General features: G+C 40.6%; 1 protein-coding gene across 1 annotated transcript in view; it reads left to right on the top strand.

Annotated features, from left to right (window-relative positions):
- si:dkey-61l1.4 (collagen alpha-1(I) chain) overlaps nucleotides 1-22,401 on the top strand; it is a 38,849-nt gene extending 16,448 nt beyond the window's left edge. The window contains exons 24-60 of the mRNA XM_034691581.1: nucleotides 1,751-1,804; nucleotides 1,906-1,959; nucleotides 2,185-2,238; nucleotides 2,512-2,565; nucleotides 3,361-3,414; nucleotides 3,517-3,561; nucleotides 3,661-3,705; nucleotides 6,341-6,448; nucleotides 6,624-6,677; nucleotides 6,800-6,853; nucleotides 6,986-7,039; nucleotides 7,317-7,424; nucleotides 7,772-7,825; nucleotides 8,011-8,118; nucleotides 10,110-10,163; nucleotides 10,685-10,738; nucleotides 10,890-10,943; nucleotides 11,040-11,093; nucleotides 11,288-11,395; nucleotides 11,527-11,580; nucleotides 12,088-12,141; nucleotides 12,241-12,294; nucleotides 12,755-12,808; nucleotides 12,893-12,946; nucleotides 13,180-13,233; nucleotides 13,391-13,444; nucleotides 14,750-14,803; nucleotides 15,933-15,986; nucleotides 16,159-16,212; nucleotides 16,306-16,323; nucleotides 16,415-16,468; nucleotides 16,564-16,626; nucleotides 20,283-20,448; nucleotides 20,603-20,709; nucleotides 20,788-20,868; nucleotides 20,968-21,153; nucleotides 21,846-22,401. Of these exons, the coding sequence (XP_034547472.1) occupies nucleotides 1,751-1,804; nucleotides 1,906-1,959; nucleotides 2,185-2,238; nucleotides 2,512-2,565; nucleotides 3,361-3,414; nucleotides 3,517-3,561; nucleotides 3,661-3,705; nucleotides 6,341-6,448; nucleotides 6,624-6,677; nucleotides 6,800-6,853; nucleotides 6,986-7,039; nucleotides 7,317-7,424; nucleotides 7,772-7,825; nucleotides 8,011-8,118; nucleotides 10,110-10,163; nucleotides 10,685-10,738; nucleotides 10,890-10,943; nucleotides 11,040-11,093; nucleotides 11,288-11,395; nucleotides 11,527-11,580; nucleotides 12,088-12,141; nucleotides 12,241-12,294; nucleotides 12,755-12,808; nucleotides 12,893-12,946; nucleotides 13,180-13,233; nucleotides 13,391-13,444; nucleotides 14,750-14,803; nucleotides 15,933-15,986; nucleotides 16,159-16,212; nucleotides 16,306-16,323; nucleotides 16,415-16,468; nucleotides 16,564-16,626; nucleotides 20,283-20,448; nucleotides 20,603-20,709; nucleotides 20,788-20,868; nucleotides 20,968-21,153; nucleotides 21,846-22,001 (2,595 nt within the window). The 3' untranslated portion in view covers nucleotides 22,002-22,401. The remainder of the gene's footprint in view (nucleotides 1-1,750; nucleotides 1,805-1,905; nucleotides 1,960-2,184; nucleotides 2,239-2,511; nucleotides 2,566-3,360; nucleotides 3,415-3,516; nucleotides 3,562-3,660; nucleotides 3,706-6,340; nucleotides 6,449-6,623; nucleotides 6,678-6,799; nucleotides 6,854-6,985; nucleotides 7,040-7,316; nucleotides 7,425-7,771; nucleotides 7,826-8,010; nucleotides 8,119-10,109; nucleotides 10,164-10,684; nucleotides 10,739-10,889; nucleotides 10,944-11,039; nucleotides 11,094-11,287; nucleotides 11,396-11,526; nucleotides 11,581-12,087; nucleotides 12,142-12,240; nucleotides 12,295-12,754; nucleotides 12,809-12,892; nucleotides 12,947-13,179; nucleotides 13,234-13,390; nucleotides 13,445-14,749; nucleotides 14,804-15,932; nucleotides 15,987-16,158; nucleotides 16,213-16,305; nucleotides 16,324-16,414; nucleotides 16,469-16,563; nucleotides 16,627-20,282; nucleotides 20,449-20,602; nucleotides 20,710-20,787; nucleotides 20,869-20,967; nucleotides 21,154-21,845) is intronic.
- The last annotated feature ends 2,631 nt before the right edge of the window (nucleotides 22,402-25,032 follow it).

Here is a 25,032-nt window from a genome sequence, read left to right as displayed (position 1 = left end):
GTCTTGGACAGGTTGAGCTGTAGGTGACGTTCCCTCATCCATTTAGAAATGTCAGCAAGGCAGGATGAGATCCGGACTGAGACAGTTGTGTCGTCAGGTGGGAAAGATAGGAAAAGCTGTGTATCATCTGCATAGCAGTGATAGGAAAAGCCATGGGAGCGGATCACTGCACCAAGTGATGTGGTGTAAACTCATTCAGAATAATGTGAAAGAAAATACTCCACCTTAACATTTTTGGTAGCTGCCAAATAGTGACCTTAGGTTGTACAATATCGGCACAATGAATTTGCTTTAAAGGTGACATATCATGCAAAATTGACTTTTTAATGGTTCTTTACCTGAAATATATGTCCCTGGCATGTCTACAAACCCCCCAAGAATGAAAAAAATCCATTCTGCCCCTGTTCTGATTTCTACACCTTTCTGTAAATGTGTGTGAAACGAGCCGTTTCAGACTTCCGTGTTTTTGTTACGTAACAACAATATCCGGTCTGTCACGGAGTCAGAGCTCGGAGCTTGTTCAGCCCTTAGACTGTATAAAATAATACTGAATCCCTCCCCCGTTTTTCATTACCTGCACAAATGTGTGCCAACAAGGAGCTTAGGAGGGAGGCATGCTAGTTGTAGGCTGTCTTAATAAACACAAAGGTCGGTTTTACTCCCCACGTCTGCAGATTTGAAGATATAGTGGATGATTTTTATTTGTCATGGATAAGTGCTAGCGCTAATTAGCATAGCCACATAGCTATATGTTCATAGCTGTAGCTGTAGCTGTAGCTGTGTACCAAGACACACGTCTACATACTGACAAATAAAACAACAAGAAACACTAAATCGGTGACCAATCCTTCATAAAAGGTCCTGCTGCCTTTCTGGCAGAGGTCGGTTTTACTCCCCACGTCTGCAGATTTGAAGATCTAGTGGATGATTTATCATGGATAAGTGCTAGCGCTAGTTAGCATAGCCACATAGCTACATGTTCGTAGCTGTGTACCAAGACACACGTCTACATACTGATAAATAAAACAACAAGAAACACTAAATCTATGACCAATCCTTCAGAAAGGTCCTGCTACAGGCGCCTCTCCGTCAGGATCAGATTCAGAGGGTTGAAGTAACGCGATCTCTGAGCAGCCGTGTATATTCAGCCAACATGTAAACATTAGATCAACGTGCTTGGAGAGCCGAGGCACATCCACTTCCGGAGGGGGCGTGGTCAGAGAGAAAACAGAGTGTTCTGATGAGGAATGAAGAAGAGGACTTTTCAGGCATGCCAAAATCTGATTTCAAAGTGTTTTTTTTGAGCATAAACTTTAAAGACATGTTTTTGGGACCTCTTAGACCAATATATATTGATGAAAAAAGCGTGATATGTCCCCTTTAAGGTGCATTTTGACTAAGAGTTCTGGGGTCTTTTAGCTCCCAGAACTTCTTTACCCGGAACTAAAAGGTTCCTGTGCCCCCATCATTGTCTGCGTTTTGACCGCAGGGCCAAAGTCCCAGGAAGGTTATGCAAATCAGTATTGGTAACCCTGCTAATGGGGAAAAAAGAGCAAAACTAACGGGCATTTTCATCTTAAGACTACGACTGAATCTAAAATAGTTGACACATTTAACATGTCCATTTAAATGTAACCATTGCATTAAAAAAAAACAGTTTATAGTTAACATCAGATCATGCTTAAATGCTGTCAAATGTCAACAGTTTTAGAGCATGAGCAGTAACTCCATGGTCTGTGTGCTCATGAAGGGGTTTCCAGGTGTGGCTGGTGATGCAGGGAAGGCTGGTTCTCCTGGAGCTCCAGTAAGAAAACACTTTTTATTATTTACTGATATTAATATATCTCAAATTCTAACCAATCAGAAGTTTTCAGTATGAAAAGGAGATTTTTCTGACTTGAACAGGGTCCTCGAGGACAGCCAGGCAAAGACGGGATCCCTGGACCAGCTGGAGAGAGGGTAGGTAGATCACTTGTTTATGATTTTGAGGATTGGATATTTTCAGCCCTCACTGAATTATAAGTTTAAAGTTATAACATTATCTTGTTGAATTTACTCCCATTATGGGCTGTAGCAATTTACTTAAAAGACCATAACAAATCTAGATCATGAAGTAGTTCCTTTGATCGTTGGTTTGCAGGTTTTAGGATTTGAAATAATGAATTGTAATGTGTCTCTCTTCAGGGCTTCACAGGGACACCAGGGTTGTTTGGCCCTCAGGGACCGGTGGGCATGTATGTAAGTGACCAGTGTTAGCTCTTTATGTTGAGCTGTTTCGATCTTATTTCCAACTCTGAAAACTCTGCTTCTTTTCTATTTAGTCTCTTTTTAAGTGTGAACAATTCCCAGTCTAGAAACCTGTTTCTGAGCAGTATGTGATGTGGGGACAGAGTGGATGTTGTGTGTTTTTACGGCATCGATTTTAAGGAGATTTAGTTATTTTGAAATGAGGCTGAAAACCACATTAGGAAGTGGCCCTAAAGATGTATAAAAAACTGACCTTCTTCACAGGGTTACCCAGGAGCTTTGGGTCTGACTGGGAGACCAGGCCACATGGGACAAAGGGTAAGGCATGAATCTATCAGGATCTATTATGAAACACTGATACAATATTGGACAGAACTGGGATAAGGTGCAGAGAAAAAGTCCAGGACACAGTATAAAGTTCAGAAGGCAGGTTTCTGTACTTGACAGTCCTGGGGTCATACTCAGCAAGTCAGTCAGCGAAGGCAAACAAATTTAGCAAGGGAAAATCCACAACATCAAAATCCAAAGATCCAAACAAAGGTCAGGAAACAGGCAGGCAAACACAAGGAAAACAAGGTTTGAGAGCATGAAAGCACAAAGGTAACAGTGACAACCTTGCAGAGGGTGAGTGGAAGCACAGGGGTGTATGCACAGGCCAGTTTAACTGCAAAAGAGACACAGGTGTTGCAAAAAATAAAACAGGAACTCAGTGAAGTCAAAACCCATTAAAACAAACTAAACATAATATTACAAACACAACAATTGCATATCCCAATCAGCAGATTTTTATGTGTAACAACTATTTCTATATACTTAAAGTCACATTAAATAACACACTCAGTTTAAGGCAAGTGATGCAGAATCAATTCACTTATAAAAATTACAGATGCATCTTGAATTACTTCAAATCAGGACAAGACCAGCAGCAAACCCCAAATGTATGACTTGTTCTAACTGTATGTATCTTCTGCATCTTCAGAAAACCGGATTATTGTAGTTGCACGACTTAAAATGTGTCAGCTACATGATACACTAATCAATTTCATGATCAGAATCATGCTTCAGCTTTGTTCAGTCCCATACGTGACAGCAGTGTGTTTTCTGACTCTGCAGGGAGACGCTGGTGTCAGAGGCCTACCTGGTGTCTTGGGGAAGCGAGGACCTCCAGTGAGTGTGTTTGATTTAACTTCATGCATCTGTGTTTGGACTCCAGCTGATGTCCACTGACCTGCAGAGTCTTTACATATTTATTGATCCATGTTGTTGTAGGGTCTGCAAGGTCCTCCTGGTGATAGAGGACCTCCAGGTCCACAGGTGAGGACTAGATGAGACCAAATGTCTCTCAAATGTTCAAACATCTTTTCCCTCCTTAATGCAAAAGAGACATCACTGTTCTTTCATCCCCTCTTTCAGGGCCGTCAGGGAGAGTTTGGATCTAAAGGCGCTCAGGGACTTCCAGTGAGTAGATCTTCCACAAACATGACATGTTTCAGATTGTATTTTTTCAGGTATCTGTTACATCTGTAAGTGCACACAGAATCTGAGTGAGCTTTTGTTGTATGTGGGAAAACAGTCTGTGTGGAGAGCAAAAGAGACATGTCACTTTGACCGAGACGCCATGTCAGACGTCAAATTAAATGTTTTTGTGATCTCTTTAAAAATATTTCTGCTTAGAGGAGCCAATAACAGCCCAGTCATATAAGTACATAAATATACATATACACTACCGTTCAAAAGTTTGGGGTCACCCAGACAATTTTGTGTTTTCCATGAAAACTCACACTTTTATTTATCAAATGAGTTACAAAATGAATAGAAAATATAGTCAAGACATTGAGAATGTTAGAAATAATGATTTTTAGTTGAAATAATAATTTTGTCCTTCAAACTTGCTTTCATCAAAGAATGCTCCCTTTGCAGCAATTACAGCATTGCAGACCTTTGGCATTCTAGTTGTTTATTTCTTGAGGGAATCTGAAGAAATTTCACCTCACGCTTCCTGAAGCACCTCCCACAAGTTGGATTGGCTTGATGGACACTTCTTGCGTACCATACGGTCAAGCTGCTCCCACAACATCTCAATGGGCTTGAGATCTGGTGACTGCGCTGTCCACTCCATTACAGACAGAATACCAGCTGCCTGCTTCTTCCCTAAATAGTTCTTGCATAATCTGGAAGTGTGCTTTGGGTCATTGTCCTGTTGTAGGAGGAAATCCAATCAAGCGCTGTCCACAGGGTATGGCATGGCGTTGCAAAATTGAGTGATAGCCTTCATTATTCAAAATCCCTTATATCTGGTACAAATCTCCCACTTTACCTGCAACAAAGCAACCCCAGACCATCACATGACCTCCACCATGCTTAACAGATGGCGTCAGGCACTCTTCCAGCATCTTTTCACTTGTTCTGTATCTCACTAATCTTCTTCTGTGTGATCCAAACACCTGAAACTTTGATTCATCTGTCCATAACACTTTTTTCCAATCTTCCTCTGTCCAATGTCTGTGTTCTTTTGCTCATATTAGTATTTTCCTTCTATTGGCCAGTCTCAGATATGGCTTTTTCTTTTCCACTCTGCCTAGAAGGCCAGCATCCCAGAGTTGCCTCTTCACTGTAGACGTTGACACTGGCGTTTTGCGGGTACCATTTAATGAAGCTGCCAGTTCAGGACCTGTGAGGCGTCTATTTCTCAAACTAGAGACTCTACTGTACTTGTCTTCTTGTTCAGTTGTGCACCGGGGCCTCCCACTTCTCTTTCTACTCTGGTTAGAGCCTGTTTGTGCTGTTCTCTGAAGGGAGTAGTACACATCGTTGTAGGAAATCTTCAGTTTCTTGGCAATTTCTCGCATGGAATAGCCTTCATTTCTAAGAACAAGAATAGACTGTGGAGTTTCATATGAAAGTTCTCTTTTTCTGGCCATTCTGAGAGTATAATCGAACCCACAAATGTGATGCTCCAGATACTCAACTAGCTCAAAGAAAGGCCAGTTTTACAGCTTCTCTAACCAGCAAAACCGTTTTCAGCTGTGCTAATGTAACTGCACAAGGGTTTTCAAGGTGTTTCTAATCATCCATTAGCTTTCTAACGCAATTAGCAAACACAATGTACCATTAGAACACTGGAGTGATTGTTGCTGGATATGAGCCTCTATACACCTATGTAGATATTCCATTAAAAACCAGACGTTTGCAGCTAGAATAGTCATTTACCGCATTAACAATGTATAGAGTGTATTTCTGATTCATTTAATGTTATCTTCATTGAAAAAAACTGTGCTTTTCTTTCAAAAATAAGGACATTTCTAAGTGACCCCAAACTTTTGAACGGTAGTGTAAATACATCAATGAAGCCTGTAGGTAACCACTAATGAGAGAGGAGAAAGTTTGTGACCCTAAAGTCTAATATAACAGTCCTCCAGATATCAGCTGTCTACTCTAGAGTCTCTGAATGTTGGTTGTGGATTTGTTGTTTCATGCTGAGATTGAATCTACAGTCACATGAAAGCATCATGGTGAGATATTGCCTCTCTTCCATCAGCCTTTTTCAAACACTTTAGTGACACGCATGCTTTCCACTTCACCTACATGCTTTCAGATCATCTCACTGTGTTCACGATAATCTGCTAAAGGACACCCAATTTGTCAGAAGAGCTGTCAATCATGATGTCACATCCGCTCTTTTTAAAATCAAATTACTAATGAAAACGTAACTCTTCAATCAACGTGATAAGAACTGACTGTAATGACAGAAAGCACGTTTGATGTGTGTTTTAAATTTATAGTTTGACCCATGTCCCATCTGTTCACACGGAGGAGGCGGGCTTTATGACCTGTTTTGCAGCCAGCCAGCAGAGGGACCTCTAAATGTGCTGGCTTCTATTTTGCAGAGCTATCATGCCATCCATCTTTTCATACAGTCTATGGCTAATACTCTGACTCTGGTCTGGTCAAGTCCTTCTGTAGCTACTCTGCTCAGAAGCATGCAACCTCTAGGAGTATAGGAAACATCTGACAGAAGGAACTACCACCTCTGCAAATTCTTCTTCTTAAAGTAAAGTAAAACCCATATCCTTTTCTTTCTAAATGGCTTCAGGGTCCTTCAGGTAAACCAGGACCAGGAGGAGGCATTGGGAGTCCTGGTCCCCCAGGGAGCCAGGGGCCTCCAGGGCCACTGGGACTAGCTGGACCCAGAGGGTTTCCAGTGAGTGGGTACTCTTCACCTTCCTCTTGCTTGTGTTGTTATTCTATTCTTCTATAAAACTCTGTTGTACTACTGCTCTCTTACTACTCTTAAAAAAGCATGCATACTTCATCATAGCATCGTCATCATCACGTTGTGTATCTTTGGTGCTAGGTCTTTTCTTTGTCCTGATCAGGGAACAGTGGGGAAACCTGGACTGACGGGTCAGGCTGGAGAGAGAGGAGAGCAGGTACCTGACTGAATTATTAACTTGAATATCTTTACTGTTGTTAAAACATATTAAATCAAATCAGTCAATGTCTAAAAATGAACAGTTTCAGTGACAGGAGGTATTAAATGTGTTGTTTTTAGGGAGCACTGGGTCCTGCTGGAGATGCTGGTCCTGCAGGTCTGGGCGGACAGCAGGTCAGGAAGCTTGCTGAGCACACTGCACCAATTAGAAACACATAAACATCAGCTCATAATGTCATGCAGTTTCTGGTACTTCTTCATAAATCCCAGAGTACACGTAATATTGATAAGTGTGATTGGTTTCAGGGTCCTCCAGGTCCAGCTGGTGAAGAAGGGACTCCTGGGACAAAAGGTGACCAGGTCTGTGATATGTCCCTTAATTTAAACACATGTTTATTTTAACATATTGTTATTATATTTAGCTAAAGATACATTTCTGCAGGCTGAGAAACAGAATTACAAGTCAAACATGCCTTACCCTTAGATCTCTAGTAGTTTCAAGCCTTCTTCATGCAGCAGGATGTGTATTTTTGTTTACTATGCTCCCTTTTATTGAGAACACAGCGGATGAAATAACTCAGATTGCCACAGAGGACAAAGTCTAATGACTTTCAAACACTGTGCTCTTCTCAAACAGGGCACTCCAGGTCCGCAGGGACAATTGGGACGCACAGGACCAAAGGGAGAGCCAGGACCTCAGGGCTCCCTGGGGCTGCAGGGTGAGCCTGGGCAGAGGGGCAAAGAGGTTAGATGTGCTGTCTTTCTACTAAAGCATTTTATATAGAGCTGCAAATTACAAGTACTAGAGTTCTAATGAATCTTGAATTGTTTTTAACTCATGAGGCTATAACATTTTTAGTAAACATCAAAGAATGTCCATCGGAATATCCTACAGCTCAGTATGAGTGTGTCCGGTCTCTGACAGTCCTGAACAGACTCACATCCAAGCACCTGGAACTTCAGATAATTTCTACTTGAATGATAGCTCTTATTTTATTCAGTCACTTGTTTTCGTTGTTGTTGTTTCTGTGGTTGTTGTTGTTGTTGTTTTTGTTGTGCTAGTTTCATGCTTCATTGTGTTTCTTTATGCAGGGAGAAGGTGGAGAGCCTGGTGTACCTGGGGGTTCAGGTGCTAAAGGAGCAAAGGTCATTTTTATCTTTGTCTGTCAGTCTGTTGTTCTATATAGCTTCTTATCCATCCATCCATCCATCCGTCTTTCTTACTGCTTATCTATGTATGAAATTCACTAGATTTCAGTATTCAATTACAGATTAAAACTGGAAATAAGTTTCAGTGCTGAAGACAAGTAACGATGTCATGTATCTCACAGGGCGTTTTGGGAACTCGAGGTCAGTCCGGATCAGAGGGACCGCCGGGAATTCCAGGCAAACAAGCACCAAGAGGGTCAAAAGGAGAAAAGGGTTACACAGGCTCTGTGGTAAATTTCAGCCCTCTTCATGATCATCTGATAACAAAACTTGACATCATCACTACTGTCTTTATACTGTCAGTGCTTGGTCCTCTGCTATTCATTCTCTACATGCTCCCCCTCGGTCACATCATACGCAAACATGGTTTCCATTTTCACAGTTATGCCGACGACGTCCAAATTTACATCTCCACCAAATCCATCACCTCCGCAACCCTCACCACACTCACTGACTGTCTTACCGAAATTAAGACCTGGATGCAAAAAAAACTTCCTTCAACTAAACTGCGACAAATCAGATATTATCATCATTGGCCCCAAATCCCTCACCACAACCACCCAAAACTTCTCCGTCACATTTGATAACACCACTCTGACTCCATCAACCTATTTTAGAAACCTCGGTATAATTTTTGACACCAACCTCAACTTTGAAAAACATGTCACTGACATCACCAAAACCACCTTCTTTCACCTGAAAAACATCGCCCGACTCCACCCACTACTCTCCTTCGCTGCAGCTGAAACCCTGATCCATGCTTTCATCACCTCCAGAATTGACTACTGTAACAGCATCTTATGTGGTTCATCATCCAAAGTCCTCAATAAACTCCAGTACATCCAGAACTCAGCTGCCCGCCTACTCACTCACTCCCGTTCCCGTGATCACATCACCCCTGTCCTCCAAAACCTCCACTGGCTTCCTGTCCCCCAACACACTCACTTCAAAGTCCTCCTCTTGACTTACAAAGCCCTCCATCACCTGGCCCCCTCCTATCTCACTGACCTGCTTCACCCTCACAACCCCTCCCGTGCTCTCCGCTCCTCTGATGAAAACCTCCTCTCCCCACCCTGTAGGACCAAGCACCGAACCTGGGGCGATAGGGCTTACTCCATTGCTGCTCCTGCCCTCTGGAACTCCCTCCCCACACACATACGCAACTCCACTGACCTCCAAACATTCAAATCCCACCTCAAAACACACCTCTTCAGAACTGTTTTTTACTGTTAATGTTTTTATTTCCACTGTGTTTTTAACTTGTTTCTTTTATTGTCTTTTATTGTGTGCTATTTGTGAAGTGTCTTTGAGTTCTGTGAAAAGCGCTATATAAATAAAATGTATTATTATTATTATTATTATAAGTGGAGCAGAAAGCAACAAAGATATATCACTATATCTTCTGCATACATGGTGATACTTGTAATCCCTCCATGTGGCAGCATCCCTCATAAACACCCTCTAAACCAGTGTTTCTCAACTGGTGGGTCGCAGACTCAATTTGAGTGGATCACAGCCCTTTGGCTGGGAAAAAAAAAGTAAAGAAAAAACCCTGTGCTTTTATTTTGAAGGGTACTTTTTTTAGCAGAGTACCATCTATTCACACTCCAGGACAGTAGGTGGTGATAATGCTCTGTAATGCTTAGTGACACCGTGCAAGTATGTTTTTTTCTTATGGGAAATAAGCATGGCTAAATGCAAATAATACAGCGACTACAATAAATATGTACTTTATCATATTGATAATAAAGGATGACAAAATCCTCAGTGTGTTGTGTGCACCGAGTTGTTGGCAAGTGAAAGTATGATGCCATCAAAATTTGGGTCGCAGCTTATCGCTAAAGAGTAATGGTGGATCCCGAAGCCAGACCAGTTGAGAACCACTGCTCTAAACAAATATTCTTTATTTGCATTTCTGCATGTGACCACTTCTTCTGTCACTGTAGATCATGTACATCTATCAGCCCTTCACTTTTGTAAAGACAGCGAGGCAGCAGCCATGTTTGTTTCTGGGAGGTCTTAACTTTAAAATGCTCTCTACTTCTTTCTGTGAATCTTCACTGAGGAGCAGGACAGGCAGATTATGTGTTTATGCCTTATTTATCAACCATCTCATGTGACATCAGGGGACCATGAACTATAAACTCAGTGGCAGAGCTTTCAATGGAGAAAATGCTGGACTGGATTGTTAAAGGTGCATGACCATGTTTCTTTATTTCAGGGTCAGACAGGCCTGAGGGGAAACGTTGGACCGTCAGGGTTATTAGGACTACGGGTGAGTTAATCCTGTCTCTTTACATGTTTCTGTTTAGATATTTTCTGGCACTGCAAATCTACTTTTTTATCTTACTTGCACATGAAAATGCACATGGTTGTGCTGTTCCTTTTCTTGTTAAATATTGAGGCCGTCTTGTGTTCAAGATGAGATCAGGTTTGAGTCTATGAGATTACATTTCTGCGGGACACTGTAAACTATAGCACACTAAACGGCCTGTAGTCTGGTCCTACAGGTAGTCTGACACCACTAACAGCATCCTGTCCTGAGGTTTATTTTCTCACTCTCATGGTTCCCTGCTGGAGTTCGGCCTGTCAGCTGCTGTCAATCAAACACAAACATTAGCACGAGAAGACGTTCCACAAACCATCCTGCTTCCTGTTAATAAAAACAAACTATCAGCATTCATTTCATGAACAAGTTGGCTCTGTTTTATAATCCAGAAATTGTGATTTAAAAGGATTTCAGTTTGATGAATCACTTCTTATCACAGTTTAATGTCACTGTGCATCTTTTTTCAGGGGTTTCCAGGTATTTTTGGGACTCCAGGACCTGATGGACCACCAGGACAGAAGGTAAAGGATTTCATGGTGTTGCCTGCAAACCTTGTGAATCTTTTCTTCTATCCCTCAGAGTAAACTTCTGTAGGAACTGAACCGGTATCTTTAAAATGTCTGTGATAATGTAAAGTAACTTTTTGATAAACTAAACTTATCTTCCCCACAGGGAGACAAAGGTCCAGCAGGTCTGAGTGGGGAATCTGGCGCTCCAGGACCTAAGGTACAGTTTACATGTCTGTAACATGAATCAAAAGCCTGTCTTATGCAAGTGTTGGCTTGATGACATTTCTTGTAACTCTTCTCTGTCTAACTTCAGGGGCCCACAGGAAGCCAAGGAGTGAAAGGGGACACAGGAAAGCCTGGACCGATGGTGAGAGGAGTTTAGAAATCTGTTATAAGTCGAATAGTGTTGCTTCTCAGGGATCCTCCTAAGCTATTGTCATATGTCAACGCTGATGACATTCAGTGTTCATCCCGTCTGTGACAAGGAACACCTGGAGAAAACATCTTCAACAATACTTTACTTCTACTGTACTTATTCTGTTTTTCTTTTATATTATTCAGGGGTCTGCAGGGGGCCGAGGTAAACAAGGTGATCCTGGACCAAAGGGCTTTCCTGGACCTGAGGGGCTGAGAGGAGAGACTGGGCAGGAGGGGGACTCAGGAGAGACAGTGAGAGTTCACATTGTTATCAACTAATAAGAACCCGAGGCAGCTTTTACTGAGTGACGTATATAAGAAACAAACTTCTGATATCAAAGTGTGTGAAAGTCTGTAGTGATGGGTCTTCTGTCTTTTTGCAGGGTCCTGATGGTCTGCCAGGAAACACAGGACCTCCAGGACTACTAGGACCAGAGGTAAGACCACAGACATGAGGACCAATGGACTGAAAGGATGATCTGCAGACTGTACTTTCATACAGGCTGCAGGATGCTAGATGTAATAAATGGATGTATCTGTTAACTGCTTCATGTGATAGTCTGAGTGCAGCTAGATAGTCTTTCCTCCAGTTGGTCCTGTCTTTAAACGGCATAAATGATTCAGAGCTTTGTTTTCAATCTAAGTCTAAAAAGATCAGCTCCAAAAACTTGTGTTCAGTGTTCACAGTTTAATCAAAAAGGTTTATTTACAGGGACTTTACATTTATTACACCAACAGAGGAATTAATCTGGACACACTTTGGGCTAAATTAAGGCCAGAAAATAACTAACAGGGTAAAAATGAACAGGAAATAAACACATTATCACCAGTTGTAAGGTCATTAAACTTGGCTGTCTCTAGCAGTCTCCATGATGTGGCCACTAGCTGTATTTCATTTACATTAACAAACAACGACACCACTGAGTTCTGTTTCTATCCTTCAGGGTGTCATGGGTGAGACAGGACTTCAGGGTACTGTTGGCTCTCCAGGATCCCAGGTCAGTACTGCCACTGTAACACCACACACACATGACCCTGGCTTATACTCTGAATACTGTTTCAAAAACACTCAACACCTTCACCTGTGTTGCTTTCAGGGACCTAAAGGCAGCCCCGGGCCCGACGGCAGGGAAGGAATAAAGGGTCAAAAGGTAACCTCCTTATCAGCACAGATGTGTGTTCATGATCAATCATTAACTCGGGCACCTTTTCAGCATCCTACAGTTTGCTTAATTCTTCCTTTTCCTCAACTTTGAGTCATTTTAGCTACAAACCCCAGTGTGCAGCTATAATAAAGCATAATTCAATGTTATTTTAAGGATGAAATGTTAAAAAGTCCACATTCTGCTTCAGACAAAAGACGTTTGAACTTTATGCAAAAATGAATTAGTTGAATATATTCTAAAATCAAAGATAAATTCAATTAAATGAGCCATAAGGACACATTTCATTGATCAAGATGAACTAGCCTCTTGTAGTTAGCATTTTGAATTATGAAACCATATGTTTGTTGGTTGTTATGTTGCTTAAAGTCTGAGTTAAGGAAAAGGTGGAACTTGGTTGCAATAAAAATATGTTCAGAATCAAAACATCTATATCATTGAATTTTAGGGGGAAGAAGGAAAAAGTGGACGTCCAGGGAAGGATGGAAGAACTGGGAAGAGGGTAGGAGGAAACATCCAACAGCTGACATGGAGGATATCTTGAATTTCAGATTTTAGAATCTAACAGAAACACTCTTTTTTAAAGGGTAAAAGAGGCAAAGCTGGAAGCAGAGGGATTCGAGGAAGACATGGTGAAAAGGTCAGTTGTTAAAGAAGAGAGCGTCACAGTTAACAATAGACTGTATGAAAACATGGACAGCACCGCAGCCAACCTAAAGTAAAACCAAAACTTGTAGAGATCCTGTCCGTATAAACATAGAGTTAATGGAGGCAAGTTTGAATTTAATGTTTATGTTTGCAGTCTTAAAAATGACTTTTGAATAGTTAGAGCTTTAAATCAAATCAAGTCTAATTCTATCTTTGGTCCTGCAGGGGAAGATGGGAGATTTGGGTGCATTTGGTCCTCCTGGGAGACACGGCTTTTACGTACGTTTCTTCATCATCATATTTAAAAAAGAAACAGTGGCAAATAATTATTTTGCTGTACTTTAGTCACTGTTTTTTTTTCTTAAATTGAAGTGAACTGTCCCATTAAAGCAACATTTCTTACAGTCATCTCTTCTCTTACAATCTTTTACAAAAGGGCGAAGCTGGTCTTCGTGGGGAAAAGGGTGAAACGGGTAGCCCAGGCTCAAAGGTAGGTACATTAACTTCACCCAGAGGAAAATTTTACTGCTCAAGGCTTTCTCTTCTAAGTCTCGGTAGACAAAATTGAGATTCTCACTTCATCCTCATTCAAGTTTCAAATTGTTCTCATTCATTTCTTGTTAGTTTCTCCTAAAATTCACTAGGAGAAATAGTTGAGACCATGACATGAGTCTTATTTGAGACTTAAATGAGAGATCTCATTAATGGCTAATTTTCTTCTCTTTTTTTTTAATATATTTTTGATTTTTAAATACATTTATTTGAGAGGACAGCTGAAGAGAGCCAGAAAATGTGGGGAGTAGTGAGCGGGGGAAGACATGCAGGAAATGGTTGACTGGCTGGGAATCGAACCAGCAACCCCCACAATGAGGACTGTAGCCTCTGTATGTGGGGCGCTTAGACCGCTAGGCCCCCAGCACCCAACAGAAACCGCCCCTTTAATTGTAATAATCTGGCTAAATCTGGTCAGCCCTTTAGCGGCCCATATTTTAAATAAAAGGTCTGTCATACCTGGTATCAAATCTCTATCTTTTGCAATTTCTCTCAAATCCACTAAATCTTTGTTAAGGTGTTTTGTTCCAAACAGACTTGTAAAGGAAGGACCATATTGTGAAGTCAAAGAAGAGATCATTTCACATCTAAATAGCTGATCTGAAGTGGTTCAAAGGTTTTAATGAGAATTGTAAGTTTGTGGACAATTGTTTTGAAATTAATTTTGCAGGGCTCTATAAATGTTCATGAAAAGATGAGCTCAGGCTCTTTCTTTGCTCCATCTGAGCTCAACTTGAGACACAAAAACTGAGTCTGACAAAAACAAATGGATGAGGTTGGATTGAGACAATTGAGAGAGTTCCCTGATTTCTCCACCTGAGCTCAAAAGGAGTCACAACACTTGAGAAATACCTGAGAATCATTTCAGACTTTGACCAGATCTCATTTTGAACTGAAAGGGAGACTAAGCTGAGACTTTTTGCAACTTTTTTCTGGAGGCAAGAATGAGAAACAGGAGACATAAGCTATAGTCTCATTTTGCTTTCAAACAGATCTCATTGTTGTCTAGGAGACAGAAATGAAACACTTTTGAGATCTCCTCTCTAAATTTATTTTCCTATGGGTGTTAGCGTGTAATTGTGTGGGTCCCTTTGATATAAATCGGTGGATCATCAACAACAGCTTGATGTCTACAGCATGTCAGGAGGGAAGGAAGATCAGCACCAGAAAAAACATAAGACTGTAGTCTGTTTGTACATTGTTGAACATATTCAGGTTTTTAACTGTTTTCTGCTTCATGCAGGGAGAACCAGGTGTGATAGGACCACTCGGCCCTCCTGGTGGAGAAGGCTTAAAGGTAAAGTAATATATCATTTTGCTTTTTTTGTGATCACATTTCTATTTTATTGGTTATTTCAAATAGATTCATACAGAAAATATCAACACAAACAGTGACAGCATGCATGTGAGAAAATAGAACGTTATTATAACAAAAAGAAGGAAAACGCACAATAAGTCCATCCCCCCCATTTCCGGCCTCCATTCACGGACATGCAAACAATTATTTTAAAAACTATAGATTAACAGTGAAGGCATCAAACTATGAAAGAACATATATGGAATTATTTAATAGACAAAAAAGTGTTAAACAAAGCAGAATATGTTTTATATTTTAGATTCTGTAAAGTAGCCCCCTTTTTCCTTCATGACAGCTTTGCACACTCTTGGTATTCTCTCAGTCTGCTTCATGAAGTGGTCTCCTGGAATGATTTCTAATTAACATGAGCCTTGTCAAGAGTTCATTTGTAGAATGACTTGCCTTCTTAATGTGTTTGAGACCATCAGTTGTGTTGTTCAGTGGTAGGGTTAGTACACAATGGATAGCCCTATTTCACTACTGTTGTAATCCAGATTATGGCAAAACCAGATTATTTCATAGTTTTGATGTCTTCAGTATTAAACTACAATGTTGAAGATAATTAAAATAAATACAAAACATTGAATCAGAAGGTGTGTCCAATCTTTTGACTGGTAGTGTGTTTGTTGTAGCGATTCAGACCAGAAATATTTTTTGAACAAGGCTGTAAACATGTTTATTTCTGCTGTAAAGATTGTGTCTTTTGAATGGCTGTGTATGTGGCTTCTGGTGTCACTAGAGTCAGCCTCTAGTGGACACTCAATGAATTGCGGTTTTCAGTTCTTCCACATTTGCTTCAGGTTTTAACACCACTAGATAAGAAAGTTCTGTAACCAGCCAGTCTTTTTTATTCAGTTTGAACCCTGTGTTAGAAAGATCTTTAAGATAGGATTAACAGAAGAGTGAGGAAAACTGATCTCACATACCTCAGATAAATTGGAGGCCTCTGGAGAGCATTCCCAGAACATGTGAGAAAAGTACTGGCTATACTTTTCACGTCAGCTTTCTCTCTAAATACGACTGTAATGCTGTTTCACGTGAAATAAACAGTGTGTTATTGTTGTTTCAGGGATTACAAGGATTGACTGGCGACTCAGGAAGAGCTGGTCTAAAGGGAGAACAGGTGAAGTAACTCAGTGTTAAAATCATGTACAGTATATAACATTAAACAGAAGCTGATTGAATAATACATGACATTTTTCTTTCCAGTCCATGTTAAGGAGTGTTTGTTTCCAAATGTGTGTCCTTACTTTGTGTTATTGTTCTATGATATGTTATTTATGACTGTTTCTCAGGGGGATATCGGTCCACCAGGTAGACAAGGTGATCCAGGCCTTCCTGGGCTGCCTGTAAGTCTCCTTTGGTTTCTGACATATTGTCTAACAATAATTACTCCTTGAATCTTTCTGATCGTCTGCTCCTCTGCTTTTCTGTCTGTTCAGGGATTGTTTGGACACAAGGTGAGTGAATCCAAAACAAGACTTCCTTTAGTTACATCCTGAGAGCTGAAACATGAAGCATTTCTAACTACATACTGATTGTGATCTCCAGGGCCTGAAAGGATTTGCTGGACTATCAGGCGTTATAGGACAGAGAGGTTTGCCTGTGAGTATTTGCGTTTGTGCAACAGACAGGAAGTAATGCAGTTAAGTCTAAACTGAGTGGATCTTTAATGGTTTGAGGAACAATCGGTTTTTCAGGGTCCACCTGGCCCACCAGGACCTCCAGGAACCTCCCTGAACCTCACCATGACTCAGATGAGGGTGAGTTTGACTCATATCTGTGTAACTATCATAGACTGTATAAAATACGGACGTAGTATCCGTGACATCACCCATCTGTTTCTGAAGAGCTGTTTTGAGACCAGTCAGCGGCGGCAGCCATATTGCTTCTGTCGAGCCAGTGTGACGTAAAGAGGCAGAGTTTGAGCCTCCTAGCCAACAGCTGTAGTGTTCCTGCAGGCAGCTGTGTCTCTCATTGGAAGACTTGTAATCTTAATATCTTCGAAATTGCTGCGTTAGCAAAAAATTCACCCCCCTCACAGTGAGAGGACATTGAGAAATGAGTTATCCAGACTACACTGGTCTTTGGTACCAGGCTGTAAACATGTTTATTTCTGCTGTAAAGATCGTCTTTTTCCCATTCATGTGTATGTGACTTCCGGTACTTCCGGAGCCAGCCTCAAGTGGATCCTTGATGAACTGCAGCTTTTAACACTTCCACATTGGACTCATATTTTAATACCAGAGGTTGCCGCTTGGTAACTATGTCCAATTTCAACCCCCCAACCTCAACAATTCTTCAGTTTTGGAGTGAAATCAACAAGGTGTCAACCCTTCAGAACATACTCCCCTCTTTACAGGATATCTTTCATGCTTTAGGACATCAAATAACTCGAAAACTTTCATTAACATCAAAGTGTTATTGCATCATGAGCATGCTCTTCATGTCCGATCACATATCTCCACACATGTACTACATGAAACCTGAGGAAACTGCACAGGATTTTTAAATGTGTCATGATTAGTTGCACAAATAAAATGGCTTCACAGGCAGTCATCAGTGCTGCCAACAATATTTAGCAAGTTTTCAGACCCCTCTAGCGACTCTTTTTCAAAAAAGCGACTAGGGCAAATCTAGCGACTTTGCTGGTGTTAAATGGAGACTTTTGGAGACTGACTTGAAAGCATGTACTCTTCTCAACAAGCAGTGGGTGCTGCTGTGAGTCCCTTCTAGCTGCATTCAGAGCAGTAGGCGTTTATTCCTCCGCATGCAGACTGCAAATGTGTCACACATGTATGAAGACACAGCTAGCTGATCTTGCCTCTTTTTGGTCTATTTAGAATGTTTTTTTTTTTGTTTTTTTTTAATTTGGAATCACGAGTTCACAGTTGTACAAATTGCATTCGTTACTCATCATCTATAGTGATCCACCTTGTTTTTTTTTTAAATGTTACAAGACAGAACTCAATAAGAACAAAAACAAAAACAAACAAACAAAAAAGAAAAGGACAATGACAGAACGTGGGGTGTCTGTTTCACAAGAAAATAAAAAGTACAAATACTTTGGTACATAGAAGTAAGTTTGAATACCTTAAACAAAAGAAGGTGTTTTTATAGAAATATAAGACATCCACTTACTCCATACTTCCTCAAACTTGTCTTTCTGAAGCTTCAAAGAAAAGGTAATCTGTTCCATTTAAAAATGTCATAAATGATATCATACCAGTCATTGATAGATGGCGGGGCAGGTTTATGCCATTTTCTGGTTATTGCTTTCCTGGCTGCTAGGCTCATTATTCCAAATAAATAAATACTTTTTCTATTATTGGATGTGTGAAGGTGTCCAACAAAGAGCTGGTCCCAACTAAAAGTCACATTTGTTTCAAACACCTCCCTTAGTTCTTTATGTACATCAAACCAAAAAGGGTGTTTTTTGGGACAGGACCAAAACAGGTGATCATGATTTGCTTGCTGACTGCCACAGTTCCTCCAACAGTTGGAAAAACCTGTGTGGTGTAATTTCTGAAGTGGTGTTATAAAATATCGGATAAGGCACTTCCATCCAAAAAACCTCCATGAGACTGAGCTTGTTTTTTTTTTTGTTTTTTTTTAAGTTATGTTTTTGGCCTTTTTGCCTTTATTAGATAGTACAGCTGAAGAGAGACAGGAAATGTGGGGAGTAGAGAGTCGGGGAAGACATGCAGGAAATGGTCGACTGGCCGGGATTCGAACCGGCGACCCCTGCGACGAGGACTGCAGCCTCTGTACATGGGGTGCTTAGACCGCTAGGCCACCAGCAACCCGAGAGACTGAGTTTGTTATCTTCCATTGCAGTTCACAATATTTTTCCCACGTCTCCTCAGAAATACATACATTAAGTTATTTTTCCCATTTTTGTTTTACGTATGAGGTGCTTTCTAATCTCATCACTTGTAGACCTTTGTATAACCTTGAGATTACTTTGGTCCAGAATCTGACCTATAGGCACTTATAAAGATTTTTAACAGATCATTTTGAAACACTTTTTGAATTTGCAATCCCAAGTTGTTTATGTGATGGCGTATTTGAAGATATCTAAAGAAATCACCATTATTCAACCCATACAGTCTCTTCAATGTCTATATTTAGAATGTTAATGTAGATTGTATACAATAAACATGTTGAAAATGATAATGTTGAGAGATGTAAGGTTTTACTTTGATTTGTTGTAGGCTCTTAAGTGTAGTTATAAACATATTTAGGGTGTTTTTTTAACCTCTTTTTGTCTCTCCCTCAATGTTGCACATCTCTCCTGCAGCGTCCATTATAATTCAAATTATGCAAATTAGACAATGACATCATTTAGCGACTTCTAGAGACTTTTAGAGCAGCCAATAGCTGAGTTGGCAACCCTGGCAGTCATGGTCTGGTTTAAGTTTAGTTTGTAAAGCATTTAGTGTATTTTCTCCCGCTCCTCCGCCCGGACTCTTCACCTGCATTTGGAGGTTTTGATGACAATTACCGCTCAGTCCCCAAAAAGATATGGGACAACACACAAAAGAGAGGGGAAGAACAAAGTGATGTGATGAAAGTGCAGGGATAGAAATGGAAATGCACATGAGGGCTCACTTTGGTGTTTAGCTTTTTATTTTTCGAGATGTTTACACCCTTGGAAATGATAATTGCACATTATAAAACTGTGTTGAAGTAGTCATCTGAAACAGGAAACAAATCTTGATTTCAAAACTTGGATTGTGTCTTCTCTGCCATGCACATTATACAGCCCTCCATCACTACAGATATTTATACACTTTGACATCAGAAGTTTGTTTCACTCAGTAAAACTCTTTTAGTGCAGAGAGGTGCTGCCACAGGTTCTTATTGGTTGATAAAATTGCTCCCCCTCCTGCCCAGTCTCTCCTCTCAGCCTCTCAGGTCCAGGAAAGCCCTTTGGTCCAGGATCGCCTTGTTTACCTCGGCCCCCTGCAGACCCCTAAAGACTCTTAATACAATTTAATATGTCAAATTGAATCAAGTTAGATAGATAATACAAGAGATAAGGGTAAATTAATTACTATTTTAATCAAAATCCGACATGACTCTGTAGTGGAATCACTGCATGTACTCAAAATCACTTCCTAAAGCCATTGTCCGTGATCACAGGTTGTTACTGCATCCACAAATGCAGATTGAAACTGTACCATGCAAAGAGGAAACCATAAATAAATGTGATCTAGAAATTCTGACATTCTTTTTGGAAATCATGGACTCTGCATCCTCTCGCTCTAAAGAGGAGAGGGATCACCTTGTTATCAGCGCACAGTTCAAAGCCAGCATCCCTGATTGTATCGGGATGCATAAGTGCCCAGAGCTTGTAATATGTCATCTCTGCAGTGTGTATTAAACACCCCTCTTTCTTTTGCCATTAAAATCCCAGGAGCTCATGTACATGTCAGACAAGCCTAACTACCTCCTGGTCCAGACTCTGTTGGACTCCCTCCAGAGAGATCTGCGCTGGTTCATAGACCCTCCAGACGGCAGCAAACTGCACCCAGCTGCTACGTGTATGGAGCTGTGGCTGGCTCACCCTAACTCCACCAACGGTGAGCCTGACACAGGATCAATCAGCTGCTGCTCTCTGATGTTAGATTTACTCATTCAGAAGTCATCACATGCTATATTATCAATGTTATGAAATATATTTTTCTAGCTGTTGTGTAAAGTTTGAAAATAAAATATAAATACTTCTTCTTTTAGGAATGTACTTCATCGATCCAAACCAGGGTAGCCCCGCTGATGCTTTCCAAGTCTTCTGTGACTTCACAGCTGAGCCGAAGACGTGTCTGTCTCCCATCCAGCCTCAGGTAGACTTCATTTAAGAAGCCACTTTAAGCCACTTTAAGCATTTCAAGCTTTACATTGTTGAATCTCCCCCACCCCAGGTTCCAGTGAAAGCATGGCTGAAGGACTCTGGCACCAACATGTCATTTCACTGGCTGAGCAGAGCTGCAGACGGCTTCCAGGTGACTTTCTGATCCAGATGTTGATTTTGTTTGTCTGATATTGGATTCCCGCCTTCCCTCGTCTAAGTGACAGCTCATGTGTAAACCTCATGTCTCTAGTTTGAGTACCCCGGAGGATCAGATGTGGTGCAGATGAGGTTTCTGCGTTTGAACAGCCGGCTCTCCACTCAGACCATCACTTACTCCTGTCAGCCAGGAAGTAGACAGAGCCGCACAGAGAGGGAGGTCAAGTTCCTGGCTGACACACGGAGGCAGAGTTACCTGGGGGCGCTGCAGGACTGTGAGGTAAGTTAGTGATTGATTGAAGAACTGATTGATAGTGCTTTATGATCAGATAATGATGGATCGCATGAATCCTAGAAGAAAAGGTCACAATCAACAGCAAAGACATTTTTGATTTTAACCTACGAAGCCTGCTTTAAACTCTTAAACTGAAAGCTGTTAATGTTAATGTAGCCATGAACATGCACATAGTCTGACGTGCACATGCTCCAAAATGTAACTACAAATTGAATCAATGAAGATGGAGGGGAGTTGCCCTGTGATTGGTCCGCTGGGCAGCATGGTATTTCCTGCGTTTACAACATTACCGGAATCGCAGAACATCAGCCATACTTTCCATCTCCTCCAACGCCTCCTCTCTCTCTTCTTTGTAATGATTGCTGCACGATCAACCGCAACATTTATCAGCTCCAGTTTAACATGACACGCTCTAAAGCTCCATAGTCTCCTGTGGACAAACAAGCAGAAAGTGTAGGGGGAACGGAAACAAGCAACCCGACAAGCATATCAATCACACTGTCTACAGGAACTAATAATCATCCCAATTCTTAAGTTGGACTGACAGAAGACTTCTGCAACATTTATTGCTATAATGTTTTACAGGAAAAGTGAGAACTTCAAAATAAATAGAGACTTTAAAGAAACATGAATAAATATTTTTTACTGATCATTTTCAAACCCTGTTTTTCCCTCAGAAGTCAGAGCCGCTGCAGTCTGGAGCTCAGGAAACAGTTTTTCAGTTTGAGAGTGAAGACCTCGACCTGCTGCCTCTCAGGGACCTGGCAGTGTTTGGAAACAACAACCTAACGCAGGAGTTTGGTTTCACCATTGGACCAGCATGCTTCAGCTAGGAGCGCCTCCTGTCTGTAGCTGGGAGGATTGCATCGGTGTGGTCATCTGCAGCTTCTGGCACTTTTGCACTGTCTTCTATAGCACAACGTCGTTTTTGAGCTACCACGTTTGTTTTTTTCCAAGAGTGCTGACCAGATTATCTTTGAGCAAGTTATTGTTCAAGACAGACCAAGCAACAAAAAGGAAGAAAAAAGACGCACAATAAGCTGAAGGTCGTCCAGAAGAAAGACTCTCTCCTCCTGAACTTTTCCTTCTCACAGACCGACTGTAAGCTCACCCTCTTCATAGACCAGGGACATTTTTAACCTGAAGTTCTGGACAATCAGCGTTTTTTTTGTACATTTTGTTTTTTGTGTTTTTGAAACCTGCTTATTTATATAAATGTTCAGCATTTATTAAGTCATGTTTTATTTTGATTCAGGTGCATTTGTCTTGAGATTGTATTCACATGAAAACACATGGTGCTAGGAGCTCGGTCGTGTAGTAGCACCTCTTGAGGTCATGCAACAAAGATAATATATTTTCTGCAAACATTTGAAATCATTAGTTCTCGACAATGCCAGAGATTAAGGTCAGATTTAGCTGGATTTTCAATTCAAGGCATTACTATGACATGAAGTGACTTCTAATTGTGCATCCAGGGGAATGACACTTTAACTGAACCCTTAAATCTGGGATTGCAGGTACACCTGAGATCACAGGGCCATGACTTCCTCCTGCAGAACTCTTGTTTCTCTGCAGTAAACTAAAGACAACTTCTTGTTAGACCAATGCAGAAATTGACAAACAGCAACTAAGCAATTAAAATCAATCCCATCCCTGTGTTTGAAATAGAAACCTCACAGTGAGTTCGCTCAGACACTTAGTGTGCAGACATATCAGTGTATGCAGTTCTGAACTGTATGGTTGAGTTCATCTAGAAACAGTCATGCTCAGCACTGGGATTTGATTTGATTTAATGACTTTATTTCAAACATGTAAAAGTATAAATACAAAAAAAAAGCATACAAGTAGAAAAGAAGAAAGAGTTATACAAACATACAAGAGAAAAAAAAACACTTACTGTACATACAACTCAACAAACTAAATTAAACTTTGAAACCAAATCAACAGTACACTCTTTAAATGTGTAACACCAGTCCACAAATCCCTGTTGGATCTTCAAATATCAAGTATTTATATCTTCCTCAAAAGTCCAGCATTCGTCATTTTAGAACATCTGTTTCTCTAAGTTACCTTGGTGAGTGTTCTCTGAGACATTTAAGCCAGGGGTTCCCAAACTTTTCAGCTCACAACCCCCAATATCTAAATGACAAGGATTTGTGACCCTCACTGTCCCTCAAAGTGACTAAATGTTGCCTCTGATGCTGTTGTTAATTAACTGTTAAATAACCCTAACCTCAGGAGTCATCTGGCAACAAAGAAAGGCAGAAACTAAGGGGAAAAAAAGGGTTTATTTCAAATGTAACAAAATGCATTTTGACAGTATTTTTACAATAATGGGTAAAATATGCCATTTGAAAAACATTTTGGAAGACTTCTCACGCCTCCACTCTGTCTCGTGACCTCCCAGGGTGTCCAGACCCCCACTTTGGGATGATTTAAGCCTCAAAATCAGTTTCTGCTGTAGTTCATCTTCCTCTTTTAAATGCTGATTCAAAGTGTTTACAATAAAGCCTGACACGTTCATCTGTTGGCAGGTATTACAGGCTGACATGGGCCTACTTTGGACATCATTATAAGCATGTAACTCCAATCGGTGCAATATTCAAAAAGTATTTTAATCAACATGTTGTGAGGAACTCAGAGCTTGGAGTCATTTATGAATGGTGCACTCAACAGAGATATACTGTAATCCTTTCAGTGCTGTCTGCAGCACATAGCAGAGGATCAACACTGAGCAGAGAGATGCCCATAACAGGTGGTCGACTTATGCTTAACTTTACATAATCATATTAGTGCAATGTCCTTCCACGCTCATCATGGATATGGTCTATTCTTGATGCAGCTCAGACATTGACAGTACTCACAATGTTGGACAATGTAGCCTGTGACATCAGTGTCCCATCTCAGTCAAGCTAAAGTTTACCCCAAACTTTATTTTGGTGTTTTTAAGTGATAACTTTAATTCCTACCTCATGGGAAATAACTAATTTAAAGGCCAAAACCAAAAATGTATCTCATTAAGATATAAAACATCTAAAAATGATTCATAAACATATACTTTTATTTCTTAAGACTTTCAGTATGGTGTTGGAAATTTACAGTTCTTGCTTTCAATGCATCACAATCAGGTTCTGTCACATTCACTGTTTCCGTTTGAAGAATAATGAACAGCGTTTGTTTGTTTTCACACACATGGTTGTGAGAAAATCAGGTTAAGTATCATCATCATATATCTAGTTTCATCAGGGAAGTGTCTAATAAGTTATCAATCTGTCGACTTATTGTAGCTGAGGATTCTGTTAACTCTGTGTATCAAGATTTTTACAAATTGTCACCATCTGAACCTTCATGTTGGAAAGATCTATTGTAAATACTTCAGGTGGCTGTTGAACTTTATTCGTCATCATCTCTGTGCATCTCAATCTTTTTTTCCATTCTTTTTTGTTCAACTTTAATTTATATTACTTTTGATTTTCTGCTGCTTTCAGGTTTCTTGTCTGGTCTTCAAGGTTTCTCAAGTTGTCGATGCTGCTCGGAAGTAAAATAATAATGCAGTACTTGTGTTGTTGACCACCAGGGGGCAGCAGAGCATGATGTGGGGAAGTAAACAGCTGCCTAATGAAACTCTTAAATGCATTTCAATTCAGATGAACACATTCAGATTGGTGCTCTACTATGTTTTCTCTAACTGTGTCCGTACCCTTGGCACTGCTGCAGATGCATGACAATTGAAGGAGAGAGTTGCAACTGTAAAAATCGGATAATGCTCTTGAAGAGGTTCAAAGTTCTGTAGAGCTGAGCTGACCCACAGTAGGTAGCTGATTTATGTTCCTGAGTGCAGCGTTGACCAATAAATGAAGGGAT

Source organism: Notolabrus celidotus, chromosome 9 (assembly GCF_009762535.1).
Source record: "Notolabrus celidotus isolate fNotCel1 chromosome 9, fNotCel1.pri, whole genome shotgun sequence".
Classification (NCBI taxonomy): Eukaryota; Metazoa; Chordata; class Actinopteri; order Labriformes; family Labridae; genus Notolabrus; species Notolabrus celidotus.
This window is presented reverse-complemented; position numbering and strand designations above follow the sequence as displayed.